The following is a 14215-nucleotide window of genomic DNA, read 5'->3' on the forward strand; positions in this document are numbered from 1 at the left end:
TGTAGCTACCAATTATCCTGATTTACCATCAACTTTGGCACCGACAATGTACGACATGGTTCGACCTGGTACGACATTGCATGGCAATACACCACTAGGGATTGCATTGTGTAAACATGAAAAACCAATAAAATACAGTACAGTAAAACGCACCAAAAATTATATTGTTTCAATAAAAGCTTTTAGTAATTCTCAAAGCCTAAAATCGATTTGTTTATCTTCAAATTTCTGTGGAAACTTGGGCAAAAAAAATTACCAAATGAAAAAATATCTCTTGAAAGGCGCCATTTTGGCTTTGTAACACTCAAGCAAAAATGTTAATACAAAGTGTACAATCAATACGGAGTATGTTTTAGTTCCGAATTTGTTCTTTTTTTATTAATGATGTAGGCCTAGTCCTAGATCTGTACGCATACCAGAAAACTGCAAAGCTTGAGAACCGATAGCATTATATACCTAGGGTCTGGGCCAAGCAACGAAACGTGTGTGGCGCTGATTCGCGCTTTTTTTCTGCCTGCTGACGAATGACTACCGTAACTGTTTTCATAACCGTAATGAATTGCTCTAATTCACCATTGAGAATAGTAGTAAGCGCATAATCTTACATTATTAATCGCAGCTGTTTATGGGAACGTTGAGGTGTGCTGTTTTGGTTTGTTTCATTCGTTTTCATGTTTTGAAGCTCCAATATCATGCCCTGGCCACAGAAACGGGATTTTATCTCTGGTATGGTGTTTCTTTTGGTTGGGTTTCATTTTCACCATCCAACGTTCACAATTATAACTCCTAAGCATGCCCTTGCCGTTTCCCTTAATTTATTGTTTTTGGTGTAAATATTTTGTGTTTTCGGGTTTCCTTTGGTTTCGTTTAATTTTAGTATAATCGCATTCTGGGTTTGCTGGCCATGCTAATTTGCCATTGTTGTAGCACCACTGTAATTAATAAATTGCACTTATTAAGCCTGCGGCTTTTTCCCTGCTGATTGATTGCCTGTGATCGTATTTCTTGTTTTCCCCACAATCAACGACAAAAATTAAGCAATGCATAAAAGTGATATATTGAAGAGGCAAGCTTACAAGCATAGGCCCGTTGAACGGCAGTACGGTAACTTTTTGTGCCTACAATAAAAAGTTTGTGCAGTGAATAGAAAAATTGCAATTCATTATTTCGGCATAGCCTATCAATATAGTTATCTGTTATGGTAACAAAGGCTCTTTGTATGAAAATTAAATCGTTCAGCCTGAATTTGAACGATTGGTTTCAGCTTATACATGATAAATAGCCTAAATTCATAATGCCTGTCAGATAGTCTGCAACTTTGACCAGTTTTTCCCAATCTACGGCCCAGTTAAAGCTTTTTGTTGTAATGCATATTGACAATAGACCCTTTCCAAATTATGGCCGCCATCTTGTTTTGCGTGGCAAGATTTTTTTGATCGCCTATACTTAACAATGCATTTCTTCGCCCCTTTTTTGTTCTTTTTTAAACTGCAAAGGTTTCGCTCAGGTGGGTAGTATATGAATTCCTTTGCACAGTAAAGAAAAAATATTGAATAAAAGTTGTCTATAGAGTTTTTTATTTTACAGTACTTTGGATCCTTCACATTGGTTTTGTTCCACATGAGGTTACGACACTTGGTCAGCCTAGCATGTAATGTGAAATGCACAAAAGCTTGTGTGGTAACTGCGACGCGTTACACATGTAATCTGCCTTGCGTTTCAAACAAAGTTTAAAATATCTATTAGCAGTAAAGAAAATCTGAAATATAATACATTGCAAGTTCCAAAGATACCTCACAAACTCTAATACATTTCATGTAGTATGCTTTGCAGACCATGTACCTAGCCATCATATCAACCAAGTTCAGTGCATAGGATTGAAATCGCTGTAAAATAAGAACCAGGAAACATATTTTTTCTTGATTGTGTAAAGGAATTCATATGATGTTTACCTTAGTGAAATCTTTATAATCCGATGCCTTTTATTTCTAATTGAAAAAAGAATCTAAGTGGATCGACAAGTTCAATTGTTAAGTATAGACAATCGGAAAAAATACCCAAACAGTAACTCGGAAAAGGTTCATTGTGCAACTGATGGTCCCGATATGGCGACCTCACGCTGGCCTCAGTAATTGCATTTTAATCTAGGCTGGGGTTTTATTTTAAGCATCCATAAGATATGCACACAGTAACAACAACTTTAGCATAAGAATGCCTATGACACTTTCCCCAACTGGAAAGTATTACAGTTTTAACGAGAAATCGTGCATGCAAAGATGCAAATTCGTCTGGGTACAACAGTACTGGAGCCTCAATTCTTTATTTATTATAAACTGGTGTTCAAACAACCAGCTCTTCTTTATATATTATAAATCGATCTGAACCTGAAAAAGTTTGGCGTGCATGTTGATAAACCTCGTGTGTGTAGCTGCAATACTTTTCAATATGGAGAGTTCTCCAAACATTTTGCTTGGTGTAAATATTTATACATAATGTCTTTTTGTAAGCGTATACTTGATGGTTGAAGATTAGCTTGATTTTTTTGTGATGTTGTAAGCATATATGCTATGCATAGTAGTTAGCCATGTTTATTCACACGTTGGTTAATAACTTCTTTTTCTAAGCCCTTTCTCCAGCAAGCACAAAGTTTTGTCTGATGTATCAATCACTTTTATACCTGTTTTCTGTAAACTTGCGTTGAATAGTTGGCTCGGTGGCCGAGTGGTTAGAGCGCTTTCAATAACACGACTTATGTTCCGTGCTTGATACCCAGTGGGTACTACCTTTGTAATGCCTTTTGGCAAAGCATTAAAGAGGCTTGGTTTGCTCCTGCTCAGCGGACTTGGTAATCAGTTCCACATTCATGAAATATTATATGAAAAATAAAACAAATAAAATATGTGTCTTAGTGTTTAAGTTGTGCAGAGACTTTTCTCAGCACAAGGATGAAGATTATCATACCAACTTAATCATGTGTAGTACTTAGCAAATTTATGCAGGCAATTCTTTTTTAACAAGTGATGCCTTTTTACCCCCAGAAAGGCTTTTTCCTGGACAGAGTTTGCAAATTTTGATACATACTTGGTTAAGCTCTTATTTCTTTCCTATGTCAATGTTTTATATTGCATATATTCTTGTAGTCCACAAGAAACTAAAATTAATGTCTTTTTTTCGTTGCTGTCTTTTCTCGCTAAGCCACAGCACGATTTTTGCTCTTATTTTGGGATAGAAGTTAGTTAGTTAAACATTGAAAACAGCATATCATCTTCAAAAAACGTTGTAATGTCATGTTAGTTCCATACAAGTAATTATATTCGAATGAAATATATGCAGTAGCGATAGTGAAAGTGTGGCACACAACATACACAATTTAAGATTTATAAAACAAGATCAATGGTTGTTTGAAAACCAATTCATGATATGTACATAAACAAGACATTGGGGTTTCAAAGCACACTTTTATGCCAAAGTTTCTTCATGATTTCTGTTCGAAATCTCTCATATTGTCCAGACTGGCGCAGTTGTTATTGTTCCACTGAAGCTAGATGATGGGATAGGAGTTGGGCATCTACTTGATTTTGCAGTCATCCAAAGCTCGCAAACCATGAGTTCCCTGGAGGACATGATGAGTAGGATAATCTCTATTCTCCACTTTCAATACCTTGAGTATGCCACTGCCTCGTTGTGGAGGGTTGAGCAGAATCAAGAGATGCCAGTTCGCAAACAGTTAAGTCGTACCCAGGCAGACCATTACCATTTTGGGCAGCAATTGTCCGATGGTGTGGAAGTCAGCAGTGGTGACAAAATCGTGAAGTCTGACAAGGCCTTTTTTCACTCCGATTTTCATTTATGTTTTGACCACATGGATTTACGTTTTCATTTATGGCTCGAATGAGCCAAACTAATGCCTGAGTTCTGGATGTGTTATTTGCTGCATGGCAGGAACAAATGAATGTTTCGAATCTCAATATTAGTTATTGTTCCTGATTATTTGCTAGGACAAAGAGCTTTGAGCTAAGCATGATTTCGTTGCGCAATGGGCAAGAAAAAGAGAGGCTTTATTGCAATAAATCCCAGCAGGTTGAATGTTTGTGGAGATGGGCCGGTTGTCCAGTGGTGTACACCACCTGTTGCGAAACCCCTTTTATGAAAGTGTGAATTTGATGATTCATGTGATCACACCAGGTGGTGCACAATACTTAGCAATGAAGAAGACTTGGTCCAGAGCTTTTATCTGAATCAGTAGCAGCCTGAACCCTATAGTCTCATCAAGGCTACAAGAGATGTAAGCTTCTTGCAGAGTGCCGAAAGGTGTCAGGCTGTCGGTGCTACATGAGTAACATGTCTAGAGAAATGGCAAAATCTCTATGAGGTATGACTAAACATCCTTTCAAATCCAAGCTGGACAGTCTGGTGCTGTCGGTTGTCAAATATTTGGTTCCCAAAAAGCAGCTACATCCTTCCCATTGATGAAAGTTATAGGCAAATAAATTGTTGTTCTGTTTAATGTTTTTTGATTTTGTAATAGGGTGGGGCATGAGATTTTTGGCATCTCCAATCTCAAAAAGTTTAAGAATCCTTGGTCTAGAGTTATTCCAAAGTATTTGTGGGCAGGACGTAAGAGCACAGATGCATCCAGCACCCATTAATATTGGTTATCTTACGCATACAAATTGCCTCCTTGCTGTTAAAATAAAAGGCACCTCGTTTTTTCGTAGAGTTTCCATCTCCATTTCTGGAGATAAACCAATAATGTATTCGTATCATGTCAAAAAGTCCCTTCTACTGTTTTCCATTTCTTTGCTGAATATGCAATCGCCAAGTCATACCATATGCATACTTGGACGACTTCGTGTTCACTAAGTTATGGTCACAGGTATAGATATGTAATGTCGTTCATATTCATTCCTATGGATTGTCATACTTGAGGCACCTGAACCTGCTTTCTTGCATTAACTGGTGATAAGAGTAAAGATGTGGTTGTGGAAGAAGATGTTGACATGCTCCACTTTTTAGACATGCGTTATTATCCAATACATACTTGTAAAAATTGTCATGTCTTTTATTATAACTTCAGAGAATTTGTAACCTTATGTATGATAAGACTAGTGTGTGACTAAACTGACATTTTATCTTTTAAATAACTCTTACAAAGCATTTTGATGCTGTGTAAATTGACATGCTTATTTTCATTTATGCAGAAAAATCTGTTATCTGTTAAAATATGGAAAATCAAAGTAATGCTAACGATTTTCAAAGTTCCAATATAACTTTCTCCCCACCAGTTTACATCCAGAGATATAGCAAAGTTCTTGAAATGCTTGGCAAAGAAACACCCAGAAAGGTACAACACATATTGCAAAAACTGATACCAGTACATGGTAATGATTAAACAATTATTTATGTGTATGGGTAACATGGCAAATTTAAGATTGTGGAATTTTTTATTTGTGGTTAGTAAAAGTTTTTTTTGTTATATAACGCTACCATAGTGGAAAGTGTGGCACCTTCTAGGGATGGGACAAAATCGAAATTACTTGGATTTGTCGAGTCTGAATACTCGATGATGACATCATAAGTAAATTACATACGTAACGAATTGCTTAAGGCACCCAAGTTACTGTTTTCTGTTCCAAAAAATTTCAACATTATATAATGCGCTGAGATCTTCACACGTTTTATTGTTCTGCTAAGGCATCAAAAAACCATTTGCGCGAGAGATTAGAACTCCCACACAAGATATTTCTTGTCTTTCATTCATCGTATTGGTACAAGGCCATGCACTATTACTGCCTTGACGCTTTATGAATGTTGGATATTACCAAAACATGTAAGTTAATATTTCCTAAAAGAAGGTACACTACTTCCTAAATTAAAGCCAAAAAATATCGTAAACATTCTTTACTATTTAGTAAAATCGTGTAATTGAAGCTATTTTTCACAGTTTCTTTTTAATCTAATTTGAATTTTGTAACATAATAACCAAAATCTGACTCAAAATAAAACATCAAATGCAACTAAAAATCAACTTTTTGCATAGCCTTTCTCCTCACTGCCTATCTTTAATAAAATTGGTAACAATGATGTTTATCGCCAAACCGTACATTTTAAAGAGAAAAAAGAAATTTTTTTTAGTTGCACAATTAACTGAAATTGCCTTCGTAGAAATACTTCGTTTGCAAGAATACTTCGTCTAAGTCCAGCATTTGATAGCTTGGTTATGTGTGCCGCTTATTGACATGATATTCTCAACTATCAACTAAGTAATAAATACGTGGTGCTGATCTTACCCTGCAAAATCAACGATGATACCTTTTATCTTTTTCACAAAAGCGAACATCGATACACCATTAAATTGCCCCCAAAAACACACGCAGCAAACAGTTGTGTGAACGATACTTCTTTGAATGAAATACTTAAATGCGAAAACTAAACTTGAGTGACATCAACAAGTACTAAGAAATACTCGATCAAGTCTGAGTGTGAAAACATGCCAATTCTCGACTGAGAAATTGGACTCGGATTCAACTCGGCCCATCCCTATCACCTTCACACATAAAACTCATCAACATGCAAGTCAAACTGTTTATCTTTAGTCTTACGAACATGTTCTTGCCTGCATGTAATATTTTAATCATAATTCAGTCATATTTCTATTATTTTTTTCATGTGTAGGTGGTTGACTTTGGGTGTGCTGAATGTAAATTGCTTCAGCTTATAGCAAGAGAAGAGTATGTTGAAGAACTCTGTGGTGTTGATATAAATTCAACGCTCTTAGAAATGTCAACACGAAAGATTGAACCTCTTATAGCATCTTATTTGAACCCTCGCCCACAACCTTTAACCATTAGCTTATTTCAAGTAAGTAGAAACTTTACAAATTCATTGGTTTAACAGAATTGGTGTTCGTAGTAATTGCAATATCATTTATTGACTGTTTTGCAATAACTTTTAACAGGGTTCGGTTTTGCAGTCTGACAAGCGGTTTGAGGATTTTGATGCTGTTACTTGTGTTGAATTGGTTGAGCATCTTCTTCCAAATGACTTAAACGCTTTTATTGTTAATATATTTAACTTTATTCAACCAAAACTTGTTATAATTTCAACTCCAAATGCAGACTTCAATGTTCTTTTTAATGAAAGCAAAGCTTTTCGACATCCAGACCATAAATTTGAATGGAGTCAGTTACAGTTTCAGAAGTGGTGTTTAGAGATTTGTGACATTTACAATTATTCAGTTCGATTTGATGGTGTTGGTACAGCTCCCAATGGATCAAAAAATCTCGGCTTTTGCTCTCAGTTTGGGATATTTTCAAAGAATGCTGATAACAACTCCAGAAAAACTCTTTCTGGGAGTACAAACAGTACAGTATACAATTTAATTGCAAAGTCAGTTCATCCTTTTAAAACAAAGGACCAACACCGAAGTGAAATGATGTTCAAATTGACAACTTATCTGAAACAGATTAACTTTGCTTGTTTTATTGCTCTTCAAAGAATTGTTGACCATTTTTCTGAGGAGAAGGTTACACACACACCACTACCAACATTTGAAGATAACTACAAATTTATGTTTAGAAAAAAGATTTTTTCTTGTGAGGAAGGACAATTTTTAAATGATGATGACAAAACAGAGCTGGCTTGTCAGGACTATAACACATATAATCAAAGTAAATATCCAGTCAAAGTTGTTCCTCTGCATTTAACCAAAGCCATTCTGTATAAGCTCCATGAAAAATTTTCTTCTCCATCTCATCACGTACAAGGAGGCCAGTTTGATAACGCAGATGAACCAAACCATACGAACATCCGTTATTGGATTTCTATGTGGCAAACAACCGTAGATGGTGAAGCAACAGTAGATCTTTCCGTGCACAATTCAGGTCTGCCTTTTTGTGTTTGCTTCACCTTGCAAGATGTAACTGATGATGAATTTATATGCAATCCCACATTTGTGCATACAAATGATACTTTTTTGAGAATTCCCATTGAATGCCTGCGGAAGTTGCATGGATTAGTAAATATCACCAGTTGTGATTTGAAGTATGTTTATTCATTTCTTTTTCTTTCTTTCGTGGAATTGAATGAGGTTAGGTAGTGTGTTGAAAAATTTTAATATCTTATTGATTTTACATTATAGAGAAATCGTTTCACAAAATTCTGAGTATATCATTCATGATGTTAAAGTTAAAAGCATTATGATGAAATTCAATTCAGACTGCACCAATTCTGATTGGTAAGTGTCATTCATGATTTTGCATGCTGATCTTAGTCTATGAACTTTACTATTTGTTATCAAGCTTTGCTCTTTCCCATTTAAATCCTATGTACATGACAGGAGTGCTTCGTTAATAAGGGTAGAAACAAAATTAAAATTCGACCGAGTCCGAATATATATAATTAAGATTCATCTAGGGCAGTGGTTCTCAAACTTTTTAAAAGAAAGTACGCAACGGTCTCCTAGCAATTTTTTAAACGCTTCACGGTCCCTTAAAAAATCAACACAAAACAACACGTTGGTTATTATGGTATCATTGTGACGGGTGTACCTGTTTCTTTGCAACCAGATCGGCTACGTTTGGTTCCGTTTTGGACAACGCAACCCTAATATCGTGAATCACATTCAATCGGTTTCGAGCTTTTGGCTTGATGGCAAGTAGTACCTTTTTTGGAAGGTGCTTCGCGGTCCCAGAAACTTGTCTCGCGGACCCCAGTTTGAGAACCACTGATCTAGGGAGTCTGGACTCGCACGTGATCACGTGACCTGGTATCTTGGGCATTACAACGTTGAAGTTCATTTATATGAGCAACAACACTTAATTCATTTTTGCATTATAAATCAATACATTACTGTTTAGGTATAATTACCTACATTTACGTAAAAAATTATCGGTTTGCTTTCATAACCTGCATGCCGTGTAAACTCCCTTACGTTTTTCGTCATAGACAAGGCGACGGTTTATCACTACTTGAACGTTATCCAAATTTTGGGCTTTGACGTTCACGTGTGGTTCCATGTAATTGCAGATTACCAATGTTTGTTCATTCAACAGGAAAAACAAAATGCCCACAAAGTGTCTAATTTTACCAATCTTTTTTCTTTCGCTAATAGCTAAAGAAAACAAAGTAGCTGTTTAGCATTATCCTAGAGATCATTGCGCAAAGTTTACGGTTAACTAAAACAATTGAATTTTTGCACGTGGATGCATCTCCATCAATGAAATATAGACAATAGGCTATATTTGCAGGTCATCTTAATGGAGCTGACACACGTTGACATGTAGTATCATAATTAAAATAGAGTGGCTATTTTACCGAGAGTAAGTCACGCATCCCTTAGTTAAAGATAGCTGGTTAGGTTAGGAGAAATGATATGGAAAAACTTGATTTTAGTTATCCTCAAAACCTCTAAGAAAATATACAGTATTTATAATTTGCCTCTGGACAAGCTAAAATCATTGGCAAACAATATTGTTGAAGATAATTTGATTTTGCAAGGGGAATTACAATCCGTCGTTTTAATGTGAATAGTGAATACAAATTGCATGCTCGTTCAGAAAAAATAAATCATTGATCATTGAACTGTTTACACCAAGTCCTTTGCATTGCAGTTCAGCAACATCCTCAGAAGACTCTTGTTCTGACAATTCATCTGATACCGAAAATTTGCTTTTTGATGTTGGAACGTTTAATGAAAAAAATTGGGATAGCGATTAATACATCACACAAATTTAAAAGTATGTCTATATTTTACTGAACACAAATGTTTTTTTTTCGAAAATTGTTTCACTTTCGGTTCTTGTATTTTGTTTTTGGCATTTAGTTTCTATATAGGCCGTATGTATGTAACTTTCATTTCTAATAAAAAATTCTCTATAGTTTAGGAGTACAGATCTGCCGATTTAGAACCCGAACTCGAGTTTTCCTCTTGGATTCATCCGAACGTTTGCTTTTTCCACAAAAAAATATTGATTATTCCAGTACTTACCACCGGAGGTAGTACTGTAACACATTAGGAATTAGGATGTGTACTGTGCTACTGGAACTATAGCAGTAACACCCGTCTTTTGTCACTTGGCAGTTTCTGTCATTCATTCCGGTAGTGGTGCTGGACGAACGGAAAAGTTTGATGATGTTTCACGCCAATTCCTCGATACTAAGCAGTCTCATCTCAAGTTATCTCTTACTGATTAGTTATTATCCTAGGAACGCATATGACCAGCGGTAGGATTCAAATATTTTAACATCTGGTTCACTCACTGGCAGCATCCCATACTGACCCGGTGCCGAAATATACACAGGCCTGTACATACGCTTGTTAACACCCGTTCCTCGGAGGTTATTAAAATTCCAACAACCGGTTCGTACGAACCGACTGAATCCCACCATTGCATATGGTCAGATAAACGCATATTAATTTTCTAGTTGTTTTATTGGTTCAACCGTCGAAGACATATCATAGGCTCAACATAAAAACGTGGTTAATCGAGTACTACAGTTTGAGTTGACTTTATAATAAAGAATTTGTGTCTCGAAGGAGATACGCTACGCAAAAAGTCGTAAAAACCACCAACAGATAAATGTTAAGCTTACATCACGATAACATTTCCAACTAAATATGGGCATCGTCATTTGATTAAAGCAGTTGCTGTGACGTAACCTTAACATTACCTATCGCTAGGCTCAGCAGTAAATTTAACAAATTAATGCATAATAAGTCACCCATTTGTAAATGCTGTCACTGCAATGTTTCTTTTTATTAAAAAAGTAAATGCAAGTAGTTATTATGTCGCCTATATAAAATATAGCCTGGTAGTGATTTTAGAAAGAAATTTTGTGAAATAGCTTATAATTTTTATTACATGAAGTAAGTGTATAGTATATACGATACGTACATCAAGAACATAGGAATCTTTTTTTAATCTTAATGAAATAAATCATTTTAATTTATTGCAATTGATTTAACATTTGTCCAATAAAATCTTAAATTTTGCTGTCCAACGCCCTCTGCGTTTCATGGAAATGTTGTCGTCTGCGATGGTTGCGTGATGTTGAAATGATATGACGTACGCTATAAGCAGGGTTGCCATACCGTCCTTATTTCTAAGATTTGTCCTTATTTTAAAGGTCCGTGTCTTAGAAAATATGTTTGTCCTTTTTTCTAAGAAATGTCCTTATTTTCACTTTCGTCCTTATTTTTAGGGCGGAGGTGGGCACTTTTGTCCTTATTTTGGGCATTTTGTCACCTTAACAATACCATTTTGTACCGAAGAGATACCAAAATTATGAACATGCAGATAGTGTCTTGTTTTTTTTTTTTTTTTTTTTTTTAGGAACATTGGTTGCTTTCTCTTGTTGTACACTGTTTAAGGTGGTATTCCTCGTTCATTTTCTAGTCGTCCTTATTTTTGAGTTGAGACTGATGGCAACCCTGGCTATAAGCCTATAACTGACTCCACATGATGTTGAAAGCTGCGTGAACATCTCGGCATTACACGTACTACCAGTAGAACGGCCACCAGATGAAAAACTTTAGGTATAGTAAACTTAATCGAACTGATAATTTAATAGGTTAATCGTGAAGTAATAAAATGACATTTGGTCAAATACGCAAACACTTACAAAGGAAGGTAATCAACGAAATGTTAAACAAAATTGTAGAATGGGGTGGACCGACCGCCGCACCACTCCCCCGTAGATGAGGTTTAGGGAGTAACGAAAACAAACTGAAATCGACAAAATGCAATTAAAAGTAAATACACAAGTAGGGGAATGCTTGCCTACAAAGTCCCGTGAAATACAAACCGAGTCCAAGTCAGACTGTAACGACACCGGTGAAATCTAAGCCTAAAAATGCAATTCCATGTCGGACTGAGACGATACCGGCAGAGCAGGAGGTGTTCCAACTTGGACCTGAATAAGTGGAACTAATTCTGGACCGCCTACGATTATCACTGGAACCTGCTTATATGTAAAATTGATTCTGAACCTTCTACGACCATCACTCGGATTTGTATTTGTAGAAATTATATCTGCAGCAGCAACCAATAGCACAGCTCGTGCTATCACAGTGTGCTAATCATTACTTCACCAACAACATCCTGTCAATTACAGAGCAGCAATCAACAACAGCGTACTACTTGAGCATTGACAGTCTGTTGTTCATTACGTCATGAACAGCAGACTGTCAAATTCTGATCAGTCAACAGTAAGAGGGTGCTTTATGAAAACAGCAGATCGCTATAAAACAATAGCAGTCGTTCATGAATTAAGTGTATTTTTACAAGGTTGTTTTATCGGCGTATTTGTTACCTAGTTACCGCACTGCCTCGAACTTTATTGGACTTAATATTATTACGTATGGTTGTGTTCGTGAGCGTTGTATGCCGTAGTAATTTTTTTGTAAATAATTTTTTGCATGTTGGATTTAACGGCCATGTTAACCATTATTCATGTTTTCATTTCATTTGCCGTCGCAAACATATAAAGAATTACAATGATAGTCACCACAAATAACAACGGCAAATACAGTCGAATCCGCTTAATTCGGACACCGGATAACCCGGACAACCGCTTTATTCGGCCAAAATGCTCGGGAACGGAACAAAAGTAAAAATTGAACGTAAAAAACTCCTGTTAATTCGGACAATTCTCCGCTTAATTCGGACACAGGTTCGCAATTCCATCGTTAGGTTATGACACAATAAACAGTACTTCGTTCGTTTTAAGACAAGATTCAATTGCATTATGAGTGATTATGGTGAAACAATGACAATCGATGCAGTAACAATCGACAATGAACTCATATAACGCCGTGCCAGCTTCATAGTCGCTTTTACTTCGGTACAATTGCGTCCATCTTGTAGGACAAAGTTGTACAGGAAAGTTTAGCACAAAAAGTGAAATTGCTCACTAAAGTAAACGAAGACGTTTTATGCGATCAGTGCCAGTTACTGTAGTATAGCGCAGCTGCAATTCATTTATTACGCAACACTACACTATTTTAAATGCGTTTTTTGCCTTTATGCATGACCATGAAACGAACAATTGATTTTCCGCTTAATTCGGACAAAGCCGTTTCTCCGCTTAATTCGGCCAAAAGTGAGCGGAACCAAAGTATCCGAATTAAGCGGAGTCGACTGTATGTGCATCACAATAATATAATGGAAAAGAATAAATTTTTTAGCGTCAGCACGGCCACCAGATCTAATATCCTATTATACTTCACCCCATTCGTCTACTTTCCGTCCATTAAAATGGTCCAGAGTACGGGAATTTTTTCCCATTGTAATGGTTGAAAGTATGCCTTTCTTACCCTAGAGTAAAATATATGCCTTTGGAATGGGGAGAATTTTACTTCGGCACAAGTAGGGTTTGTGAACCCCATTCGTCTATTTTTCCGCCCATTAAAATTGACCTGTTTTCAGCAATGAGGTTTCACACAAACCATATTTCTGCCGAAGTAAACATCTCCCCATTCCAAATGCATATTTCTTACTCTAGCTAGGGTAAGAATGGCATACTTTCTGCCATTCGAATGGGAAAATATTACCGCAATTCCACCCATTTCAATGGGCGGAAAGCAGACGAATCGGGTGTATACTTTATCATTATTTTTTACCATATGGTTGCATTATTCTTGCACATTTTAAGCTTTGCTGCTTTTTCCCACTCATTGTTTGCTGGTGGAACTGGTAATTGTTATCTTATTACGCTATAATGGTTGGCATTATATTTTTCGTTCTCCTACAGACAATGACAAAAAATAAACAGTGCAATACGACCTTGTCTCTTTAAATCACTGATCCAAATTGAAGCAGTACACAAATATAACACTAGTGACTAGATCATCACAGGACAACTTATTCTTGCCCCGAACCAAAATAGTAAAAGGCAAAAAGAGTTAACATTTCGAAAATCTAATTTTTGGAATAAACTACCACACAACATAAAAAAATCAAGTCTCATAAATATTTCTCATATCAATTTAGAAGTGGACTTGTGCAAGGAAAGTGCTGTTTGGATAATTGTGAATAGGTTGATGGATGTATGGTTGTGGATTTCTTTTGCATCATATTGCTATTGATTTGGTTGAAATAAAATGTTCTGCTGTTGATTCTGTAGTGTGTCTTTGTTTTTTTTGCAGCTTTGTTGTAATTAATTGAGTTTCATTTTCTTTTCTAGCCGTTCCCATTGTACTTTTTTGCAATAGAAA

At 36.2% G+C, this 14215-nt stretch overlaps 1 protein-coding gene across 3 annotated transcripts; it reads left to right on the plus strand.

The window, feature by feature from the left end:
- The first annotated feature begins 5118 nt into the window (after nucleotides 1-5118).
- On the plus strand, nucleotides 5119-11037 carry LOC143444179 (small RNA 2'-O-methyltransferase-like). Of its 3 annotated transcripts, none has more exons than XR_013113687.1 (7): nucleotides 5119-5344; nucleotides 6676-6861; nucleotides 6959-8043; nucleotides 8141-8236; nucleotides 9612-9737; nucleotides 9880-9996; nucleotides 10082-11028. XR_013113687.1 is itself a non-coding variant. In XM_076943321.1 (7 exons), the coding sequence occupies exons 3-6, from the start codon at nucleotides 6781-6783 to the stop codon at nucleotides 9715-9717; spliced, it is 1368 nt and encodes a 455-aa protein (XP_076799436.1). In that variant the 5' UTR covers nucleotides 5211-5344; nucleotides 5695-5830; nucleotides 6676-6780; the 3' UTR covers nucleotides 9718-9737; nucleotides 9880-11037. The 3 variants fall into 3 exon arrangements, 2 of the variants coding, with proteins under 2 accessions (XP_076799435.1, XP_076799436.1); XM_076943321.1 differs by adding an exon at nucleotides 5695-5830 and having other exon boundaries at nucleotides 5211-5344; nucleotides 9880-11037; XM_076943320.1 differs by having other exon boundaries at nucleotides 9880-11029.
- The last annotated feature ends 3178 nt before the right edge of the window (nucleotides 11038-14215 follow it).

Source organism: Clavelina lepadiformis, chromosome 1 (assembly GCF_947623445.1).
Source record: "Clavelina lepadiformis chromosome 1, kaClaLepa1.1, whole genome shotgun sequence".
NCBI classification, from domain to species: Eukaryota; Metazoa; Chordata; class Ascidiacea; order Aplousobranchia; family Clavelinidae; genus Clavelina; species Clavelina lepadiformis.